This window comes from Mastigoproctus giganteus, chromosome 6 (genome assembly GCF_048544385.1).
Source record: "Mastigoproctus giganteus isolate SK-2022 chromosome 6, ASM4854438v1, whole genome shotgun sequence".
In the NCBI taxonomy this organism is placed as follows: Eukaryota; Metazoa; Arthropoda; class Arachnida; order Uropygi; family Thelyphonidae; genus Mastigoproctus; species Mastigoproctus giganteus.
In genome coordinates, this window is record NC_143580.1 from 83,390,166 (window position 1) to 83,415,397 (window position 25,232).

The 25,232-nt window shown below is 37.4% G+C and overlaps 1 protein-coding gene across 1 annotated transcript in view; it reads left to right on the forward strand.

Moving 5' to 3' along the window:
- vtd (RAD21 cohesin complex component verthandi) overlaps positions 1-25,232 on the forward strand; it is a 475,837-nt gene that overhangs the window by 372,065 nt on the left and 78,540 nt on the right. The window contains exons 7-8 of the mRNA XM_090376234.1: positions 1,483-1,842; positions 9,773-9,999. Of these exons, the coding sequence (XP_090232360.1) occupies positions 1,483-1,842; positions 9,773-9,999 (587 nt within the window). The remainder of the gene's footprint in view (positions 1-1,482; positions 1,843-9,772; positions 10,000-25,232) is intronic.

Sequence of the window (25,232 nt, forward strand, 5' to 3'; positions counted from 1 at the left end):
CTACTCTCAATTTTGATCTCCCAATGCTTATGTCACACCAAACTGACTCGACACTGCACTGTCCAGCGATGTCGACTGGCTTCACTTCCTTGGATTTTATGTGTTTCTTAATTAATAGCATAACCCCTCCTCCCTTCCTATCCTGTCTATCCTTTCTGTACACATTGTACTCCCCAAATTCCAGTTCTGCATTTCTTATATCTGTGTGACACCACGTCTCTGAAATCCCCACAATATCTGCCTTTGATGTTTTGAGCAATACCTCAAATTCATCAAATTTATTTACTAAACTCCTAGCATTGGTGTACACACAAGTATACATGCACCTGTTCTTTTTCTTAGCTACCCTAACACAACCCATGTGTTTACTTGTACCCCAATGATTCCCAGCAGTCTCTGAAATATCCTGCATCTTATTTTCCAGGCTGCGGCTCATTCCAATAGAAGCAGTGCAAGAATCACTTTCACCTCTGCCAGTGGCTACTGTTAATCTATTAGTCCTTGTATCCCCCCAATCTAGCAGTTTTCCGACCCACCTAACATTGCCTCGATAGCATCAGCAAACATTCTTGCACCCTTTCTATTTAAGTGTATCCCATCCCTGTAGAAGCAGTCTCTCCTGTTAACAAGTACAGACCAGGCTGAAAAAAATTCTACCCCTTGAGCCCTGCACAATCTTTCCAGGGCCGAATTGATTGACAGGGCTCTCATCATATACTCCCTCCTATCGTGTCTGGGCAGAATTGCAGACACTTTCAATTTCAACCCTAATTCACGGCTTTTTTTCATCAGTGACCTGTACTTGTCAAGTAATTCCGCCGGTCTCCTACTCTTAATGTCATTAGTGCCAACGTGTACAACTATATCACCTTTTGTGCCCTTAAAAGATGATATCCGCTCTACAACGTCATCAACTTTTGCCCCTGGCAGACATACCCTGGTCCTATTCCACCTATCCTTTTTACAAAGCATGTTTCCCGTTTCCCTGACAATAGAGTCACCAACAACTACTAGTTGACTACTACTTTACAACTACTTGACAACAACTACTTTAGCGAGCGGGTGGTTGATTGCTGGATCAAACTTCCATCTGTTGTTGTGGTGGAAGTTGATAGCTTAAATAAATTCAAGGAAGAACTTGACAAACTTTTGGAGCAAATGAATAGGTGAAATGGAAAGTTTTTTTTGGCTCATGCTTCATAAGCTTGCTTTCTTGCATCACATACATCTGCTAATGCAAATGCTAATTATACCCCATGTAGTTTTTGGTTGTTCTCAATCGTAAACATAAGCTAAAAGAGAGATGCAAATTTGGTGGTGATATGGAAGCTATCGGTTTATTCTTATATAATGTTCTAATTCCTGTAACATTGGAATTAAGATGCTATCTTTTTTGTTTTATTTTACAAGCTGAGTATATTAAGTTCTCATCAAGTGAAATAAAGTAAATATTTCTTCTTCCTTTTCTCTTTTTATTTCTAGATGACTTAGGTCCTGCATCTGTTGGGGCACTCTCAGTTCCTTCCAGTCCCGAATCTGTAACTCATCTTCAGAATCATATTCCTGTAGATCCACTTATTGATGAAGGGAGATCTATACTAATGCCTCCTCCTCCTCCTCCCCCTCCTCAACCTTCTCAGTTGCCACCTGCTCCACTGATGTTGCCACCCCCACCCCCACTACCTCCTCCTCTACCTTCACCAGCATCATTACCAGTTTTACCTCCACGGCCATCTTCACAATTAATGCATGAGCTTCAACATTTGGATCCTATCCATGATACAAGTTTCATTCAATCAGAAGCTTTTGCATTGGCTCCATTAGACACAGCAGTTATTTCTGGTAAGAAGTATAATATCACCTTTGTAATAAATTTAAAAAAAAAATGAGACCATCTCTCAGTAATGTGTTTTATTTATTTTTATTTAACAAGTTAAATAATGTGTTTTCTGTTGTAATTATGCTTTGTGTTACTGTAAGTCATTATTAGTTATAGATCCATACTGGAAGCCTGTACAATGAGGATACAGACCCATAATTATAAACTAACAGCCACGTTGCAGCAAAATTCTGTAGCATGATTAGGATGGTTGGTCAAAATAGATGAATTTTAGCTGTAATAGGATTTACACATATTTTTTATAATTAAAAATTATATAATTTTTTAAGATATAGAAGACTAAATGCACCAGACATAATATATTATGGGTTGAAATTAATTTTTAATATTGGTGTAAATACACCATAGTTTGCCCATAAGTTTAATTACATATGTAGTATTAAGGCATCATTTGATTTTATCTCATATTGTGGCTACCTTCACAATGAGATACCAAGTATTGCACTACTTCAAATAAACAATGCTTCTCTAATAGAGGAGACTACTGTTATTTATTCTCGGTGGGCACCACCACCCAGACAGCACCATTTCGGAACTTATTGGCTTACTCATCGGTGGGCGGGCAGGTACCCTGGTAATGCAAACATGCCATCATGGTTGTGAAGTTAATTCCACCACCGAGAATAAATAACAGTAGTCTCCTCTATTATATATATATAATCTTTATTGTATACAAAAGTGGTATATACAATAGACCCTTCACAGCAGCAATGCCAGGGGTTTTACATTGGATGGTGGACAATAATAGCCTTGGGGAGACGGGGCCCACATCAAAGTTCGGGCTCATCCCCCATTAGTGTCAGATTATTTACAGGATATTATGCTTTTCACAATATTTACAATGAAATAATAAAGATATTCAGATTTACATTATGTTATATTGATATTTATATTCATAAAGATATTCTTGACTTTATTTACAACATATTCATAAAGACATCGTGCTTTGAACATTATTTACAATATATTGGGCATTATTATGCTGCCCTTATCAATGTGCACTTTGCCTGGCCAAGGTCAGGCTCTTAAGGATCGCTCTTCGGTACCTACGATCCTTCACAAACCTACAGAGGTCGCCACCAATTGAAAGGATTGTGGGGAGCATCTCCCTGGGGAGAAAGCGGTCACTGAGTGATAGTCTGTTATAGCGAGCTGTGAGCGTGGGAGCTGACCTCAGTCCAGGTAGAGGGATCCTCCAGCCACACAGTTCCCAGATGCTTGGCTCCGAGCCCATTCCGGTTGTCATCTTGACAGTGAGAACAAGGCGTTTTTCAAATACAAGATCTGGAAGTCGGGCAAAATGAAGTGACGTCACCATCGCAGTTGTCCTTTGCTGGGGTGGACGACGATGTTTTTGCATGATCCAACGAAGGAGCCAGTATTCGGCGGACTACGCGCGCTTGATGTTGGTAGGGGCCGCGGACCCCCAAATTTCCGAGGCATACAGTACGACGGAGTATACTGAGGTGTATATGTACCGACGAGTCACATCCAGATCCCTAACATGGAGCAGTTAGAGAAGCATTGTTTATTCAAAGTAGTGCAATACCTGTCAAATCCTGTCTGGTATCTCGTTGTGAAGGCAGCCACAATATGAGATAAAATCAAACAATGCCTTAACACTACTTATGTAGTTAAACTTATGGGCAAACTTTGGTGTATTTACACCAATATTATGGAAATAATTTTTTACATAATTACTATGAGCATGTCTTTACAGACATGCTCAGAGCAAATATTTAGCTCATTTTTGAAATGAACATAGATGTAACTGCCATTGAGTTGTTGTATGAATGTATATCACCTTAAAATGCTTATTAGTAAGCATTATTTGTTTTAAATCAGTATTTTGTTTTGGCTTCAATAATTCCATTATGGCAACAAATAGTAAAATTCTGACTCCTTTAAAGGCCGAATCTGTCTGTACATACCAAATCCAGGCAGGTGTTATAAATGTCAAAAATGTGGCCCATTTTTCCAAGCAACATATCATGGAAATGGAATCTGCCCTCACTGTGGATCCAAAGAATATAAACAGACTGTACTGCCACTTACCTTGTCTGTCAAAATTGTAAAAATCATCTGGCTTTCTCTAAGATGTGTGAACTATGGAAACTTGGTAAAAAAATAAAGTAACTTATCCTGAAACAAGAAAACAAATCCTGTCAAGTATGCCTGTATGCCCATATGCATCTACTGCCAAAAGCTACAGAACAGCTTCTAGCCAAACAGATGTCTCAGTTTTTCCAAAGGTTTCTATTGCTACATGGGTCAGAACAGTATGCTCTTCCATGAAGTGAGCTATTTCCTCAAACACAGTTCATGAGAAAGCAAACACTCTGATAACTGTAGCACCTGACAAAGAGCCAAGTATTACAGGAGATAATATTATGGCATACTTTGTTTTAGTATCTTGATACTATACTTTAGTATACTGCCATATCCAGTTGACATGGGTGGCAAGTACAATGTTGAGTCAGTTTCGTATGATGTAAGCACTGAGAAAACAGAAATAAGGGTCGGAGTGTGCTATGGGCCTAATTAGTGTGATGAGTATAACAAACAAATATACAGAGAAATAGAGTGGGCCAGTAAATCAGAATGTCTTATAATAGGAGACTTTAACTTTCCAAATGTTGACTGCAAATTGTGGATTGATCACTCACACATTAGTAAGACTTTTGTAGATTTATTGGATGACTGTTTTCTATAGCAGCATGTTAGAAATTCAATAAGAAGAAGCAATACTCTTGATCTGGTTATCAACATGGGTTGTGTTAGGGTAGCTAAGAATAGAAACAGGTGCAGGTATACTTGCGTGTACACCAATGCTAGAAGTTTAGTAAATAAATTTGATGAATTTGAGGTATTGCTCAAAACATCAAAGGCAGATATTGTTGGGATATCAGAGACGTGGCGTCACACAGATATAAGGGATGCAGAACTGGAATTTGGGGAGTACAACATCTATAGAAAGGATAGACAGGATAGGAAGGGTGGAGGGGTTATGCTATTAGTTAAGAAACACATAAAAACCAAGGAAGTGAAGCCAGTCGACATCGCTGGACAGTGCAGTGTTGAGTCAGTTTGGTGTGACATAAGCATTGGGAGATCAAAATTGAGAGTAGGAGTGTGCTATAGGCCTAATGACTCTGATGAGTATAATAAGAAACTGTACAGGGAAATAGAGTGGGCCAGTAAATCAGAGAGTCTTATAATGGGAGATTATAATTTCACAGATATTGTCTGGAATTTGGGGGCTGGTCACTCACACACTAGAAGGGCTTTTGTGGATTTATTGGATGATTGTTTTCTACATCAGCATGTTCGGGAGGCAACTAGAGGGAGTAATACTCTTGATTTGATTATCAGCAGTGATTCTTCATGCATTAAGAATCTGCAGATAAATGAACCACTAGGTGGCAGTGATCACAGTGTGCTGAAGTGGGATTTACTCAAAGAGGTAACTACCATTAGGGGTAAAGGGAAGGGTTATTGCTTCCGTAAAGGCGACTACAATGGACTGAGACAGTATTTAAATTCTATACAGTGAGACCAACTGATGATGTTACCAACAGCAAATTCAAAATGGGAAGCATTCAAAGAACTTATCTTGGAAGATACTAGGCTTTACATACCAACTAAGAAATATTGTTCAAGGTTTAGGCCAAAATGGATGTCAGATGAACTAATGAGGCATATGGCAGAGAAGAAAAATGCATGGGATACTTACAAATTAACACATGACACAGAAGCCTATGATAGATACAACTTGATATGCAACCAAGTTACAAAATAAGTTAGGCAGGCGAAGGCAGATTACGAGAAATCCTTGGCAAGGGATGCAAAGAAAAACAGCAAAGAGTTCTTTACTTATGTAAACTCTAGAAGGAAGGGGATGAATCAGATTGGTCCACTTGATATTGATGGGTCAACTGTTGATGATCCTGCTCAGGTAGCTAACAAACTAAAAGAATATTTTGCATCGACATTCACACATGAGGAGTTATTCAGCGAGAGGAATGCCAGAGGTGTATTCAACTCTAGCAGTAAGCTACAGAATCTTGAAATAACTGTGAGTAAAGTGGAGGAGAAACTGTTGAAGATAAACACAAGAAAGGCACCCGGGGTGGATGGGATCTATCCAGTTATATTAAAGGAGGCAGCAAAGGAAGTAAGCAAACCCTTAGCCATAATTATGAGAGCTTCCTTGGACTCAGGGGAGGTACCCATAGACTGGAAATGTGCAAATGTGACCCCAATTCACAAAGGCTGACACAAGTAATTATAGACCTGTGAGCTTAACGTCTGTTCCAGGAAAATTAATGGAGGCACTGGTTAAAGAACCACTGCAGGATCATTTAGACAAGACTTCAGTTATAGCTCGGACACAGCATGGCTTTGTTAAGGGGAAGTCTTGCCTGACCAATTTGATTGGATACTATGATGCAGTCACAAAAGAACTGGATGCAGGGAATAGCTTTGATATTATATACTTGGATCTTAGAAAGGCTTTTGATACTGTTGCACATGGAAGACTGCTACACAAATTGGAGCAGTGTGACACTGGAGGCAAATTGCTGCTATGGATAAAGGGGTGTTTGAGGGGGAGAAGACAGAGAGTGGTAATCAATGGACACTGCTCATCGTGGACTAATGTTATTAGTGGAGTCCCTCAGGGCTCAGTGTTGGGTCCATTATTGTTTTCTGTATTTATAAATGATATTGATGATGGTATATCAAGCTTAATGTCCAAGTTTGCAGATGATACAAAGGTTGGCAGGGTTGTCAAGGACACTACTGACACTATGCTGCTGCAACAGGATCTGGAAAGGTTCAGCAGATGGGCTGAGAGGTGGCAAATGAAGTTTAACATTGACAAATGTAAAGTACTACACATGGGGCTGCGCCTCCGTAGCCAGGTGGGCAGGAGCAGCAGTGCGTAGCACACGCTTCTTGATTAGACCGGGGTTCGAGCCCGTGACCACCAAATACGGAGGATGCGGAAAGGTCAGGGAATGACCACCGCATATATGCCCGGAGCAATATGGCCTTAGTTGCTAATGCTCCTAAAATCCAAATAACAAACAAACAAACTACACATGGAAAACAGCAACCCCAGAGCAACGTATCAACTCTGTGGTACTACACTGACAGTGGTAGAGAATGAAAGGGACTTGGGGGGTGGTTGTGCAGGCAGATATGAAGTTCTCTGAGCAGTGCAGACGGGCTGCAAGAGTAGCTCATGGAGTATTGTCAATGATATACAGGAATTTTTCCAGCAGGGATAAGGAGGTGATTATTCCCTTGTATAAGGCAATGGTCAGGCCACACCTAGAGTACTGTATACAGGTCTGGAGGCCTCATTTCAAGAAGGAAGTAGAGCTGCTGGAACGAGTACAGAGAAGGGCAACAAGATTAGTGAATGGAACAAAGGGGTGCTCTTACGAAGAAAGGCTTAAGTTTTGCAAATTACAGTGTCTGGAGACTAGGCACCAGCGAGGTGATCTGATAGAGGTGTATAAAGCCTTGAATGGTTTGAGCATGCTCAATGCTGATGGGATTCTTCCTCTAGCTCAGAATAATCACCTGAGAGGGCGTAAATTCAAATTGAGGAAAGACAGATGTAGGATAGACGTGCGGAAATTTGCCTTTAGCCAGCGGGTGGAACACACTTCCATCCCTTGTAGTGGAGGTTGATAGCCTAAATAAGTTTAAGGCTCAGTTGGACAGGTATTTTGAACGAAGAGGGGTGAAGTGGTTTTTTTTTTTTTTTTTTTTGGCTGATGCTGCATAAGCTTGCTTTCTTGCATCAAATGCCTCTACTAATGCTAATGCTAGCATACTGCCATATCCAGTTGACATGGGTGGCAAGTACAATGTTGAGTCAGTTTCGTATGATGTAAGCACTGGGAAAACAGAAATAAGGGTCGGAGTGTGCTATGTGCCTAATTAGTGTGATGAGTATAACAAACAAATATACAGAGAAATAGAGTGGGCCAGTAAATCAGAATGTCTTATAATAGGAGACTTTAACTTTCCAAATGTTGACTGCAAATTGTGGATTGATCACTCACACACTAGTAAGACTTTTGTAGATTTATTGGATGACTGTTTTCTATAGCAGCATGTTAGAAATTCAATAAGAAGAAGCAATACTCTTGATCTGGTTATCAGCAGCAAATCTTCATGCATTAAGAATCTACAGGTAAAAGAACCACTGGGTGGCAACAATAATAGTGTACTAATGTGGAATTTAATTAAAGAAATAACTAATATCAAGGGTAAAATCAAAGGCCTTTGCTTTCATAAGGGTGACTACAGTGGTTTCAGAAAGTTTTTAAATTCTATGCAGTGAAACCAACTGATGGTGTTACCAAAAGCAAATTGTAAATGGAAAACATTCAGGGAAGTAATCATAGAAGCTACTAGAGTTTTCATACTACCAACTAAGAAATACTGTTCAAGGTTTAAACCTAATTGGATGTCAGATGAACTTATGAGACTTGCGGCAGAGACAAGAAAAATGTGTGGAATGCGATGCATATGAATTATCAGGTGATACACACAAAAGATAAAAAGTATATCTTTTTCTATACTTTTTATCTTTTTACTTTCTACTTCTGACTTTTTTCCTGTTCGTAAAGCTATTAGTGTAATACGAGGGTGATATGAACATTCCAGCTATCCTCATTCTATCGCTATTTTTGTCTCTATTTAATTACTCCTTTATCCCTTCCCCATCCTCAATTTAATACCTTGCCTTATACCATTTGCTTTTCTACATTTAATTCATCAAAAGTATATACTTTTTCCACCAAATTCCAATATGTTTTTGCAAAATTACATAAAATCTACATAAAATTCTAAATTTTTATTTTTTTTCTACTCTGAGAACACTTATTTTATTTTACCTTATTTTTATATTACTGACACTACCTTGTCCATATTCTGAAAGAGTAATGCTGCTTTATCCCACCTAGATTTATTCTTTAATTTGCTTCTCTTCCACTTATATGGACAAGTATAAAAATGCAGTTGCTGATACGTGATCAGGTGTAGTCCCCTGATGAAATACCTGACCATGTATCAATATTCACTTTCGCTAACATCAGATTTTTGCATATTTGCTTCCTCTTTTTTTTTTTTTTTTTTTTGACTTATAGCTAAATTTACCTACACATTTCTGATGTTGGCTAGTTCTCCTTTTGTTGGTTTAATTATTTTGCATTAATTATTTTACTTTACAACTACCTCCTCTTTAATTGGTTTTTCAATTCAGCCTTTAATTCTCTTAATTCATTATAACATATAGGATATTCACATTCTTTCCTTCTTTTTTGCTACTACATCTTTTCTGATTTCTACTATCCTTCCTCTATTAGTTTTTGGCATTTTGTGTAAATTTCACTTCCATCCTTGCACTGATATCAGACCTGTTAATTCCCACATGCATATATACACTTTTTCATTTTTTACTGCTGCTGTTACTTTGCACATTCAGGTGCATCTATCATATCATCCTTATTTTTATCTATCAACTATCAACTGACACTTCTTGTTTAAACTCAATTCTATATTAGGCATTTCATATATATATTAAAGGGCCCTCAAATTTAAATATTGTTGTGGGACTATTTAATCCTTAATCCGACCCTGAAAGAAAGGATTTATATCTTTTATTTTAGATATTTGCTTGTTCTACAAAAATACTCAGTCTTATTATAGAAATAATGTTTCACAACAGACATGCTGACAGCCCTTTCTACATATTTTAAAAAGTGAATAATATTGTAATTACTTAAGTTTTTTTAAGAAATTATTTGTTTATTTAAAATACTTAATGGTTACTGAAATATTTTTTAGTGACAGGGTTTGAAAGAGTTAAACAAAGACGAAAAAGAAAACTTATAATAGATGAAATCAAAAATATATCTGGAGAAGAAATGAAAGCTCAACTGTCAGATACTAGTGATATTGTCACAACCCTGGATTTAGCTCCTCCAACAAAAAGGCTCATGCACTGGAAAGAAACTGGTGGAGTGGAAAAGTTATTTGCCCTTCCGGGTCACCCAATTCTTTCTCGAACATTGTCAAGAGTAAGGGATCTGTGAACTTTTTTTTTTAATGTTATATATTTCTAAAATATTCTGTATTGCCTTGTAATGTTTATAGAAAGTGAGTCATTCTTTCTGTTCCCTTATTATAGTTTAACTTTCATGCTATTTTATATATACAGTCATTAGAAAAAAGCTGCTCTGGTTTGAATTTCTTTTATGAATTTAAATACACTATTTAATTTACAGTAATTAATTAAGAATAATTAATTGTTGGAATAAGGTAGTACCTTATAGTAACCTTATAGAGTTAGAGAGCTTACATAGATTTGAAAAGCAATTAGATAAATATTTGGAAGAAGTAGTTAAAATATAACACTTAGGAGACATTTTATCTTACTTATATTTTTATTTATATATATCTATATATATATTTATTTTATTTATTTATTTACTTTTTGATATAATATTATATTCCTTTTTGTTATAATATTATAACTTCTTATTTTTTTTTATTCCTCTCTGTAGCTATATTTAATCCTAATCTTATCAAAAATGATTTTACATTAATATTTAAAAATTTATTAGTTAATATTGAAATGAACTGCTAATATCTAAATTTGCCATTCATCCAACATTAACATAGAGTTGTGAAAACCTAGAATTAGTTAAAATAATTATGAATGCTGCCAGGCCAGCAAATTGGCCAGATAGCACCTCTTGCAACCCATAAATTCAGCCGCAGACTGATATACAGTCTCTTCTCCTACTGACCACCAACCACAATGTTTTTTGCAGATTTCAGGTAAATACTGTAGTATTTTATACTGATGCATACCTGCTGGACTTTGGGTTCCAATTCCAGTTTGCTATTAAGCACCAAACATAAAATAAAATTAACTTTCAGTCACATATTTATCAAAATTAAATGGGATATACCAAAATTGAAAATATTTAATTAGTAATAGTAAAACTGTTATTGGGACTACAGAAATAGGTATGCATGAGATATTCATTTCTTATGGCTATCTGTCTATTCAAATCCCCTGACAAAGTAGTGGAGAGATGGCCATTGGATGAATGAATTTTTTCCATTTCCTCCCTAACCCTTTTATGTTCCTTTTCAAATTGCTCTTTTATTGTTTTTTCAACATGATTCCTTAGCTATAAGATCATACAAATTTAAATTTAGTATTTAACTAGTAAAATTAGGATTCAACATTAATTAAAAAAAAAAGGGCAAACTGGCTACTGCTGGCACACCAAATTGCTGGTCAGCACCATTATGCCTTAATATCTGAAATGTCTTCCATCCAAGTTATAAAAAAAAATGGATCCAAAAATAAATAAGATCATGCCCTAAGTAATACAATGTGCGTATAATGTTTAATTGATAACTGTTACAATAGCGCCACATATCTACAGCACCAATCTGAAAAGTAATAGTTTATTCCTTTATAGCACATGAAACATAAAGTAAACAAAATTTATATATATATATGTATAGTCATGCTCAGTTAAAACGACACTGGAAATAATTACAACTCGGCCATAACATTACAGTTAAGTCAGTTAAGAAAAATCTCCATGTAAATTGTACCATTTTACCATGGTTACATTGTCATTTCATATCTGTATGTAAATTGTACGTTTCTACCTTGTGACATTTTATTATATTGCGTAGTACACTGTGATGAAATGATAAGTGTATGCATACCTTGGCTATAATATAAAATTTTCCAGCAAACTGGCTGTGTTGTAAGTGCTCAGTGTATAAGTTGGCCACCTTTTTTACAGTTACCATTCACATCTTGCACAGTGGGGTGTTTCGGTAAAATTTGCATTAAGATCCATTGTCTACTTTAATTCATTTGTTTCTTTCTGCTCTTTCTTTTAAAAGTTTACATTGTGACATTTTATCACACTGCATAGTAATCTGTGAACTAAATGGTGTGGGCAACAACCTTTTGTAGTTGGTCATAAAACTAAAACCTAGATGCATAGGTGACAATATGATATCACTCTTATTGATTTCACATGTATACATGAAAGGATTTGATTATGTAATTGAGCCATTCCTTGTGGCCTGTTTAGTGCTACTGCCAATTGGTTACTCTGTTAAACAATGCCTCATTACAGAACAATCGCACGTTGTTCTAAGAATATGACAATCTTGAAAGTTTATTTTTTGAGGATCCTTGAATATTTAGTGTTACCTATGTATGTGTAGTTACTCTCTGCTTGAGAACATTATTTTTGTTTTAAATTCCAGTCAGCTGGCATGATTCTGTTGCAAAGATTAAGTCATGGTTTTTACATCATACAGTGAAAATGAACAACAAGTGAAAAGTATAGTGTTGAGGAAATATGAAAATTATTAGAGAAACAGAAAATGGGAAGAAGTTGTTGCTCTTGAATTTGATTTGTCAAACTCAACAGTGCACACAGTTTGGAATTCAAAACAAAAAATTATCCAGCCATTTGAAAACAATTTTAGCAAAATGAAATGCATACTCTAAATATGAAAATTTGGAACTTGATACGGATCTTTTTATTAAAGTAGTTTAAACAGCAAAGGGTTGAAAATATCCTGTAAGTGGTCCACTTTTAATGATTAAAGCAGAACATTTTGCCAAATTATTTGCAACTGAGAATGTGTTCTGCTGTTTGATAGATCAATTTAATGTATGTGCATACATGAATTAATAAATATTTTGCATGGATATTACAGAAGAAAGACCCTTCGTGGTGAGGAGAAGCTGTACAAGTAAAGCTAGGTAGCATGAAATTAGCAGTATTGAAATTTCAGAAGATTATTTATTAGAAAATTTTCAACTGTAAAGGCAAATAAGGTTCCAATAGTTTATGGCATATACCCTGTAATTTACAGGAACACAACAAGCGCATTGAACCTTTATACTTTATTATGTGAGGGGATTGCTGAACTCTAAAGAGATTCCTTTGGATTAGAGAAGTGCTAATGTGTACCTCCAAAACACTTTCTCATTCATTTCACAAATTAGCATTACCATTAGCATTAGTAGAGGCATATGATGCAAGAAAGCAAGCTTATGCAGCATCAGCCAAAAAAACCCCTTCCACTTCACCCCTCCATTCGTTCGAAATACCTGTCCAGCTGAGCCTTAAATTTATTTAGGCTATCAACTTCCACAACAAGGGATGGAAGTCTGTTCCACCAACCAACTACCCGCTGGCTAAAGGCAAATTTCCGCACATCTGTCCTACCTCTGTCTTTCCTCAATTTGAATTTATGCCCTCTCAGGTGATTATTCTGAGCAAGAGGCAGTATCCCATCAGCATTGAGTAATGATACAGGCAACAAATTCATTTGTTGCCTGTATCGTTCTCTCAACTCCACTAATCACTTGGAAGTCTTTGTCTTCCTCCCTTTGAAACTTGACTGTCTCCAGTCCAACTTTCCTAACAGAGAGGTGATTTTGATACTCATAACCCCAAATGGTAACTGTTTTCTAGTCACATGGACCCAGCTGGTTGTGATGTTAAGGCTTTATCAGTTACTATGATTGTTCGTTTACCTATCAGGAAACCAGACAATGCTGTTCATGCAGCCAATGCACTTGGTCTTTTTTCCTCACAAACAACCTCACAAACAAACAAATATACATAGTCTCAGTGATGTCAGTTTCCACTTACAGTCTGCCAAACCCCATGTACTTATTCTGACAGAATCCCAATTATTGGTTGATTCAGCTACTGCTCATCTCAGGTGTCTGAGTTATTCACTGTAATTCCTTTTGCTTCAAAGGTACTTGTGCATATGTCTGTTCTGATATTTATTATCAGAAACTTTGTCATTTGGAATCTTCTCTTTTTGATCTTTTCTGGCTTAAAATCTCTCTATCACATTCTGTCAAATTCATTTGTTGCCTGTATCATTCTCTCAACTCCACTAATCACTTGAAAGTCTTTGTCTTCCTCCCTTTGAAACTTGACTGCCTCCAGTCCAACTTTCCTAACAGAGAGGTGATTTTGATATTCATAACCCCAAATGGCAACTGTTTTCTAGTCACATGGACCCAGCTGGTTGTGATGTTAAGGCTTTATCAGTTACTATGACCTTGCACAGATTGTTCGTTTACCTATCAGGATACCAGACAATCCTAACCATGCAGCCAACACACTTAGTCTTTTTTCTCACAAACAACCTCAGATCACAATTTGGTGAGGGGCCTTTATCTTATGGCCATTCTCAACCTTGTTTTTTTTTGGCATTACAAAAGTGTAAAATGAGATGATCTGCAAGATTTATTTTCTTATTTTCTTGGTTCGATTACTGTTTCAAATTTTATGATGTCAACATTTGCTCAGATCATGTGAGTGAAATTATTCTTGTAGGGATGAAATCCTTTATTCCACACTCCACCTTAAAATCTCATCCTTTATCTAAACCTTGGTTTTCCAATAAATGTGCTAAGGATGGTCAAGATAAGAATGTCGCATATCATAATTGGCTTGTATCCAAATCTCCAGATTCATTTTCTACTTTCACCAAACCTCACAACAATTTAAATCAGTTATTAATCAGTCCAAACTAAGAGTACAGATGTTGCTTCTTGTCCAAATAGTAGTAAAGCATTCTAGTCTCTTGCCAAAGCTATTGGCCACAACTTTTGCCCATCTCTATTCCCACCTCTGTCAAAACCAGATGGTTCTATTGATGCTTCAGCCAAAGATAAAGCTGACTTGCTAGTATCCTACTTTTCTTCCAACTCATGCATTGATGATCTTGGTAAGCGACCTCCTACCATTCTCAGTACATTGCATTCAATGCCTCCTGGTGTCTTCTATCAGCAGGATGTCAGAAGGATTTTGAACAATGTTGATGCTAAGAATTCTCCAGGTCCTGATAGTATTCTCCACTTGTTCTCCTGAACTTATTGCTGTTCTTTGTTCACCTTTTTTTAACTAATTTATTCCCTTCTGCTTGGAAATGTGCTCATAGCCAACCAGTTCCTAAAAAGGATGACAAATCCCTCCCATCCATTTATCAACCCATTGCACTTATTTCTACTCTTTCTAAAGTAATGGAGAAATCAATTAACTGCCAACTCTTAAACTATCTAGAAACCTTCCATCTGATCAATGATCACCAGTATGGATTCTGTCAGTGTCAATTCACTGGTGATATACTAGCTTTTGTGACACATATATGGACAAATTCAATGGAAAAGTTAGTATTAGTAATGACCTATCGTGCAAGTAAGCCTAAGGCTTGTGCTTCATCAGCCAAAATAAAATAAAACAACAAAAAAAAAAAAAAAAAAAGGTAAAATAATAATAATGATCAAATAAAATAAAATAAATAATAAAAGAAAAGGAAACAGACAACCTATGCATTACCCGCCTTCCATTGGAAACTATCCAACTGATCTTTGGATTTTACCCAAACTTTCAGTCACAGCCACCCATGTAGGTAATTTATTTATAACTTGCTGGCTAAAATAAAACTTCCTGCAGTCCAGTCTAAACATTGTCCCCCCGTAACTCGAATTTATAGCCTCTAGTTATAGAATCATTTATAACCGTGAAAATTTCGTCCTCATTCATTTTACTTTTGCCTCTCAGAGTCTTAAATATCTCAATAAAGTCTCATCTAAGGTGCCTAGTTTCCAAGCTGTGCAACCCACATATATTCAAAGTCTTTCCTCATATGGACACCCTTTTGCTCGTTTCACCAGGCGAATTACCCATCTTTGGACTTTTTCAAAAAGCTTAATGTCTTTTTTTAGATTCAGTCTCCATACTTGAACACAGTATTCCAAGTGTAGGCTAACAATAGTCTTATATAATGGGATTATGATGTTCTTATCTCTACCAGCAAATGTTTGATAAATCATCGATAGGATACCATGGGCTTTACTTGCAGTCTGTCTACAGTACTCGGCAAGCTTGAAGTCTGATCATATCATAACACCCAAGTCCCTCTCCTCCACTACCAGCTATAGTTCAATTCCACCAAGTGTATAAGTTATTTTGGGGTTACTGTTCCCCAGCTGTAATACCTTACACTTTGCTGACATAAAGCATAGCTGCCACTTTTTTGATCAACCCTGAAGTCTATCTAGGTCACTCTGAAGAAGCTCTGCTTGGCGGTGATCATTAACTACTCTACCAATCTTTATATCATCTGCAGATCCACGCCCTCTATCCCTTCACGTCATTTAAGAAAATCAAAAACAACATTGGTCCCAATACCGATCCTTGGAGAACTCCACTTTTTACATTAACCCAATCTGAGGAATAACCATTTATCACAACCCTCTGCTTTCTTTGCTGAAGTCATCATGCTATCCCTCTAAGGATTTTCCCTATGATTCCAACCTGTTGCAGCTCATAAAATAACTGCTTGTGTGGGACTGATTCAAATGCTTTGCTGAAATCTAAAAAAACAATGTCAAAATTATTCTCTAAATCTGTCTCATGAGTGACCCTGTAAAAATATCTAACCAGATTTGTTAAACATGATTTTCTCTTTTCAAAACCATGCTGTGTATCCTTAAGAATTCCATTTCTATCTAAATGATCCTTAATTCCACCCTTGATCTTTGCCTCCTTACTACTGAAGTTAGACTTACTGGTCAGTAATTTCCCACTGTACTCTTAGAACCACCTTTATGTATTGGCAATACATTGGCAATTTTTCAATCAAAGAACCAATGAGGCTCACATAATTAGCTTTAATAATTCATTCCACTCACTTGCCAGCTCTCTTAAAATTATAAGGTATATGCCATCAACCCTAGTAGCCTTACTTGCCTGTAGGCTCAAAAGTTTTTTCCTTAAATAATATGTGAAATTTCAATATCATTAATTACATAATTTTCTGCTTCACTCTCATAACATCTCATTGACATACAGGATTTTTCTTCTGTAAATATCGATGCAAAATAAGTGTTCAGTTCATTTACAACATCAACTAGGGAATCTAATATTATCGCACAGCCATTACATAAGGGTCTGATCTGGTTTGTCCTTCTCTTCTTTGCATTTATATATGTGAAGAATTCCTTGTCTCCTCTCTATCTCTCTTTGCCTGCAATTTCTCGTAATCTGTCTTTGTTATTCTAACCTTTTCTGTTTCACTATTACAGCTGAAGTACTGAAGCCTAGCTGTATAGGCTTCAGTAGTTTTTATTGCTCTGTAACTTTCCCATGTCATCTTTTCTGCTCATGTAATCTGGCAACTTCATTATTCATCCAAATTGGAATCCTCCTTATGGAGTATTTTTTAATGGTATATGTGCATTCAAGGCTTCTGCGTGTAATGTTTTAAAGGTATACCATAATTCTATTGTATTTGCTGTCTGTGAGATATCTACCCAGTTAATAGAGTCCATGTAGCACCTTAAGGCATCGTAATATTCTTTCCTGAAATTATAACCCATTCCTTTGCCTTTAACTACTGCTACCTCCCTCTTCATCGATGTGATCACTTCCTGTTGCTGGTTCCTGTACTGTCAGCCCTATTAATTATGTCATCTGACTCATGAGTGATGATCAGGTCTAGGATATTCTTTTTCCAGTACCTTCCCTAACAGGGATACAAATAACAATCATCTAGTTGATTTAAAAATTTTGTTCCCCATGGCGAGTTTCCTTCCCATTTGCTCCAATCAATTAGAGGCAAATTAAAATCACCCATAATAAGACATCAACACTTCCTTAATCATTCCATTTGCATGTAAATGCTCTCACATTAATATTCACAATCACTTGGCCTGTAGATTACTCCCACTCTCATTATATCTTTGCTTCTAACTATCTCACCCCATACAGATTGTATGCTAATATGCAAAATGTCTGAATCCAGGAAAGGTTTTGTCACTCGCATGCTACTTTCGATAAGAAGCATGACTCCACCACCCTTTCTATCTCCCCTGTCCTTCATAAATACATTGTACATACCGTACTAAAACTCACCATCCCCTATTTCTGCTGACATTGTATTGATAGGAGTGTTCAAATTCTGCCGCCATTGTTGTTGTATTGATATAGCAGATACTGGAAGTTTCTACGTAGCTTGTAGCAGTGTAATCAGTATCAACAGAGGATTATAAACTACTTTATCGCACTACTTATGTTTTTTTAATAATTTAACTTTATTGTGTAGTCCGTAAAATACAACATTAATATATGTAGAGCTTTTATAATCGGTGATTTCGCTTAGATATAGTATCGCAAATAGCTCGCGTGACAGTACAGATCATGTAGTTTGGCAATAGATAGTTAATTTATTATCTATTATAACTACTTACAAATTACAAATGTAACATTATAGCTTAATGCATATAACTAAAACTTGATAGGAGATAAGAAATTCACATAATGTAAACTTGGTAGGAGATACAAAATATGTATACTGTAAGCTCAATACTGAAATATGTATATGTGTTATTACGGCATTAGGATATAAGTTAGGGTAACTAAGAGTAGAAACAGGTGCATGTACACCAATGCTAGGAGTATAGTTAATAAGTTTGAAGTGCTAGTAAAGGCATCAAAGGCAGATATTGTCTGGATATCAGAGACTTGGTGTCACACAGATGTAAGCAGTGCAGAATTGGAATTTGGGGAATACAATGTGTACAGAAAGGATAGACAGGACAGGAAGGGAGGAGGGGTTATGATAAGAAGCATGTCATTTATAAATACAGAAAACAACAATGGACCCAACGCTGAACCCTGAGGGACTCCACTAATAACATTCGTCCAAGATGAGCAGTGTCCATTGATTACCACTCTCTGTCTTTTCCCACTCAACCATCCCTTTATCCATAGCAGCAATTTGCCTCCAATGCCACACTGCTCCAATTTGTTCAGCAGTCTTCCATGTGCAACAGTATCAAAAGCCTTTCTAAGATCCAAATATATGATATCCAAGTTATTCCCTGCATCCAGTTTCTTTGTGACCACATCATAGTATCCAATCAGATTGGTCATTAAGACTTTCCCTTAACAAAACCATGCTGTGTCCGAGCTATAACTGAAGTCTTGTCTAGATGATCCTGCAGTGCTTCTTTAACCAGAGCCTCCATTAATTTTCTTGGAACAGAAGTTAAACTAACAGGTCTATAATTACTTGTGTCACCCTTTGATCCTCCTTTGTGAATTGGGGTCACATTTGCACATCTCCAGTCCATGGGTACCTCTTCTGAGTCAAAGAAGCTCTCATAATTATGGCGAAGGGTTTGCTTACTTTCTTTGCTGCCTCCTTTAATAAAACTGGATAGATTCCATCCACCCCAGGTGCCTTTTTTATGTTTATCTTCAACAATTTTTCCTCTCAGTTATTATAAAATCATCTAGCTCACTGCCAGAGTTTAACTCACCTCTGGCATTCCCCTTTCTGAATAACTCTTAATGGGTGAATGTAGATGCAAAATACTAATTTTGTTTGTCAGCCACCCGAGCAGGATCTTCAACAGTTGAACCATCAATATCCAGTGGGCCAATCTGATTCATCCCTTTCCTTCTGGAGTTTACATAGGTAAAGAATTCTTTGTTGTTTTTCTTTGCATCCTTTGCCAAGGATTTCTCATAATCTGCATTTGCCTGCCTAATCTCCTTTGTGACTTGGTTACAGACCAGCTTATATCTATCATAAGCTTCCATGTCACCCATTAATTTATATGTATCCCATGCAGTTTTCTTCTCTGCCACATGTCTCATTTGTTCATCTGACAACCATTTTAGGCCTAATAACTCTGATGAGTACAATGAACAATTGGGCAGAGAAATAGAGTAGGTCAGTAAATCATAATGTCTTGTAATGGGATATTTTAACTTTCCCGATATTGACTGGAACTTGTGGATTGGTCACTTGCACGTTAGCACGACTTTTGCACGCTAGCAAACTGAAGTTTAACATTGACAAAGGCAAAATACTACATATAGTAGCAATAACCCAAGAGAAATGTACCAACTGTGTGGTACTACACTCAGGGAAGTTGAAAGTGAAAAAGACCTGGGGGTAAATGTGCAGTCAAATATGATGTTTGCTGGACAGTGCAGACGGGCTGCCAGGCAGGTCATGGAGTCTTATCAATGATGCGAGGTGTGTCTAAAAAAGTAATGAGACTGGTGCTATAAAATTTTTTATTAACAACTGAACTACAAATCAAAATTATCCCCTTCAAAATAGTTCCCTTGGGAAGCCATACACTGCCGGAGACGCTCTCAGTCCCAGTAGCAATGCTGGAAGTTTTCAACTGAAAGTGCCTTCATCTGGTCTGCCATGACCTTTCGGATGTTGTCCACAGCTCCAAAATGACGATCTTTGAGGCGGAATTTGAGCTTGGGAAAAAGGAAGAAGTCACACGGACTCAGATCAGGTGAGTATGGGGGCTGCAGAACCACTTGAATACCTTTTTTGGTCAAAAATTCGTTCACGGAAATGGCAGTGTGACATGTAGTGTTGTGGTGATGCAGCATCCAAGAGTCTGCAATCTCAAGCAGGACACGATTAACCCTTTTCCTGAGTCGTTCAAGGACCTCATGATAGTATTGTTGATTAATGTTTGTCCTTGAGGCACAAATTCCTTATGAACAACACCTTGACTGTCAAAAAAACAAATTAGCATGGATTTGATTTTCGATTTGTTCATTCTTGCTTTTGTGGTGGGATGTTTTGTGGCATGGTGAGTTGCTCATGTGCTACTCCAAACTTTGTCATTTGGTTTCAGGATTGTACTCAAAAATACACCCTTCATCACCTGTTATGACATGTTTTAAAAAATTTTCGATGCATTCAAGGAGGACCAGGCACACATTCCTTCGGTTTTCTTTTTGTTCGTTGGTGAGGTTTCTTGGAACCAGCTTTACACAAATTTTCCACATGCCCAATTCCTTGGTCAAAATATGAATGGTTTGGTGATTCAAATTCAACTCACTACCGATCATTCTGACTCTCAAATGTTGTTTTCATCCGTTTTTGACATGAAAGGTCTTCCAGAACGAGGTTCATCTTCCACACTCTCACAGCCATCCAAAAATGCATTATGGTACTTAAAAACCTGTGCCCTCGACAGAGCATGCTCTCCATAAGCCTGTTTTAATTTTTCGTAAGTTTCTGTTGCATTTTCATTAAGTTTGATGCAAAATTTGATCATATAACTCTGCTGGAGATTTTGTTTTTCTATTTTCATCATGTGTCACTACTACACACACACACAATTCACTCTCAAGTCAGGCATATTAAGGCTATCAAGTTGAAACTTGCACTGAACATCAAGTAAGAATGTACGTTTCAGTTGGTGTTGGAGGCATGGGCTACAGTGTTGCCAGTTTTCAAGCCAAGCATTCAGTCTCATTACTTTTTAGACACACCTCATATATAGGAATTTTGCTAGCAGGAACAGGAAGGTGATTATTCCGTTGTACAAGACAGTGGTCGGGCCACACCTAGAGTACTGTGTATAGGTCGGGAGGCCTCGTTTTAGGAAGGATGTAGAGTTGCTAGAACAAGTTGCTACAAAGAAGAGCAACAAGATTGGTGAGGGGAACAAAGGGGTGCTCTTACCAAGAAAGGCTTAAGTTCTGCAAATTGCAGTGCCTGGAGAGTAGACACCTGCGAGGTTATCTGATTGAGGTGTTTAAGGCCTTGAATTGGTCAAGCAAGCTGAATGCTGATGGGATTCTTCCTCTTGCTTAGATTAAGAACCTGAGGGGGCATAAATCCATATTGAGAAAAGACAGTTGTTGAATAGATGTGTGTAAATTTGCCTTTAGCCAGTGGGTTGTTGATTGGTGGAACAGACATCCCCTCTATTGTTGTGGAAGTTTATAGCCAAAATAAAATTAAGTCTGAGCTAGACAGGCATTTGGAACGAATGGAGGGGTGAAATGGGAGTGTTTTTTTTTTTTTTTGGCTGATGCTGCATAAGCTGTCTTTCTTTTTTTTTTTTTTTTTATGAAAACCCCAAACACAAAACGTATCAAAACCTATAGTACTTAGTACCGTGCATGGGTTGAAAGAGAAGTATGGGGGGGATGCCGGAAACTTTGCTCTAGAGACTAAACATGGGTTTCACCACTTCAAGCCTCCAATGTCGTATACCTCTACTAATGCTAATAAGTTTAGTGTAGTATTTTTAATTGTATTGAAATCGAATTGAAATCAATCCACAGATCAGAGCAGCAAAGCAAAAGATTCAAGGTAGTGGGAGAGCTGTTACTCAGGAGAGAACTGAGGGGGTGGTTATCCTCTGAATCACAGCCTTTTGAGATGTACTATTTGTTTGATGTTTGTGGAGCTATCATGAATGGGTCATATTGCCAAGGTGGATGATTTTTGGTTGTGTGAGAAAGTTAAGCACCAACTCAGCATTGTTATGTATCTTTATGAGAGCTTGAAGAACAGGATGAAGAACAGGACCATCTAGCTCTCAGCTGCCCACATCAATGCCAGAGCTTGCCCCTGATTATCGGGCAACACAGCGGCAATCCCCAAGGCAGAATGTGCTGGTCTCACAGGAACTAGTTGTTGTTGGTTCTATTGTCAGGGAAATTGGAAATATATTGTACAAAAAGAATAGGTGGAATAGGAACAAGGAATTTCTACCTGAGGCAAAAGTTGATGTTGTTGTAGAGCAGATATCATCTTTTAAGGGGACAAAACTGTTGTACACCTTGGCACTAATAACATTAAGAGTAGAAGATATGTGCACTTATATAACAAGTACAGCTCAATGTTGAAAAAAGTTGCAAGTTAGGGTTAAACTTGAAAGTGTCTGCAATTCTGCCCAGACACGATAGGAAGGAGTACATGATGAGAACCTTATCAATTAGTTTGGCCCTTGAGAAATTGTGCAAGCCTCATGGGGTAGAATATTTTTTCAGCATGGTCAGTGCTTGCTAACAGGAGAGACTGCTTCTACAGGGACGGGATACACTTTAATAGAAAGGGTGCAAGAATATTTGCTGATGCTATCGAGGCAGTGTTAGGTGGGTCGGAAAGCATCTAGCTTGTGGGGATATACAGACGAATAGATTAACAATGGCCACAGTCAGAGGAGAAAGTGATTCTTGCACTGCTTTTATTCGGATGAGTAGCAGCCTGTAAAGCAAGGTGCTTTCGATTTCTAGAACTTCTGGGAGTCATCGTGGAACAAGTAAATACATGGACTATGTTTGGGTTAACATAGTCCATGTATTTACTTTGAGAGTAAGAATAGGTGGTTGTATACTTGCATGTACACCAGTGCTAGGAGTATAGCAAATAAATTTGATGAATTTGAAGTGCTGGTCAAGATGGATATAAAGAATAAGTGCCACCTGGATATAAGGAATTTGAATTTGAATTTGGGCATTGCAATGTGTGTATAGAAAGGATAGGCAGGATAGTGAAGGAGGGTGGGTTATGCTGTTAGTTAGGAAACACATAAAATCTAAGACAGTGCATCCAGTTGACATGGGTAGCTGGTGTAATGTTGAGTCAATTTGGTGTAACATAAGCACTGGGAAAGCAAAAATGAGAGTAGGAGTGTGTTATAGGCCTAATGACTCTGCTGAATACAACAAACAGCTGTACAGAAAAATAGACTGGGCCAGTAAATCAGAATGTCGTATAATGGGAGATTTTAACTTTTCGTATATTGAGTGAAACATGTGGAAGATTACAAGAAATCTTTGGCAAAGGATGCAAAGGAAAAAGCAAAGACTTCTTTACTTATATAACCACTAGAGGGAAGGGGATGAATCAGGTTGTTCCACTCCACTTGATATCAATGGTTCTACTGTTGATGATGCTGCTTTGGTAGCTGAAAAACTGAATGACTATTTTGCATCTACAATCATATATACGTGGAATTCTGTAGAGAAGTGGAGGTCAGAAGTTTATCCAACTCTAATATGGAACTAAGTGACTTTGTAATAACTGAGAGGAAAGTGGAGGAGAAATTGTTGAAGTTAAACATAAGAAAAGCACTTGGGTTAGATGGGATCTATCTAGTTATATTAAGATTGACAGTAAAATAAGTAAGAAAACCCTTAGCCATAATTATGAGAGCATCTTTGGATTCAGCAGAGATCCTCACAGACTGCAGAAGTGCAAATATATCCCCAATTCACAAAGGGGGATCAAAGGGTGACACGAGTAATTACAGATCTGTTAGTTTAACTTCTGTTCTGGAAAAAGTAATGGAGTCACTAGTTAAAGAAGCAATGCCTAATCTTCTAGACAAGAATGCAGCTATATTTCGGACACGGCATGGGTTTGTTAAGGTGAAATCTTGCCTGACCAATTTGATTGGATACTATGATGTGGTCACAAAGGAACTGGATGCAAAAAATAATTTTGATATAATATACTTGGATATCACAAAAGGCTTTGATTCTGTTGCACATAGAAGTCTGCTGTACAAAATGAAGTAGTACGGCATTAAAAAAAGATGCTGCTATGGATGAAAGGATGGTTGAGTGGAAGAATACAGAGAGTGGTAATCAATGGACACTGCTCTTCTTGGACTAATGTTATTAGTGGAGTCCCTCAGGGTTCAGTAGGGAAATTCCACATGAGTGATTGTAGATGCAAAATACTCATTCAGTTTGCCAGCTACCTAGGTGCCTCCATAGCCAGGTGGGAAGGAGCAGCAGTGCGTAGCACATGCTTCTTGATTAGACCGGGGTTCGAGCCCATCACCACCAAATACGGAGGATGCGGAAAGGTCAGGGAATGACCACCGCATATTCCCGAAGCAATATGGCCTTAGTTGCTAATGCTCCTAAAAACCAAATAACAAAATAACAAATGCCAGCTACCTGAGCAGCATCATCAACAGTAGAACCATTAATATCAAGTGGAGTAGACCAATCGGTGTTGGGACTATTGTTGTCTTCTGTATTTATCAATGATATTGATGAATGTATAACAGGCTTAATGTCCAAGTCTGCAGATGATACAAAGGTTGGCACGGTTGTTAATGACAGTAATGACAGTATGTGGGTGCAACAGGATTTAGAAAAGTTGGGTAGATAGGCTGAGAGGTGGCAACTGAAGTTTAACATTGACAAATGCTGAGTACTGCTTATGAATAGCAGTAACTGTAAAGTAATATTCCCACTATGCGGTACTACACTCAGGATTGTGGAGAATGAAAAAGATTGGGGGTAATTGTGTCACCATGAGATATGAAGTTTTGAGAGCAGTGCAGACCCCAGGTGCAATATATTTATTTAAGCTTGTCATGTTATAATAATTTATTTTTTACTTAGTCATAAAGCTTGTGTGAGTTCTA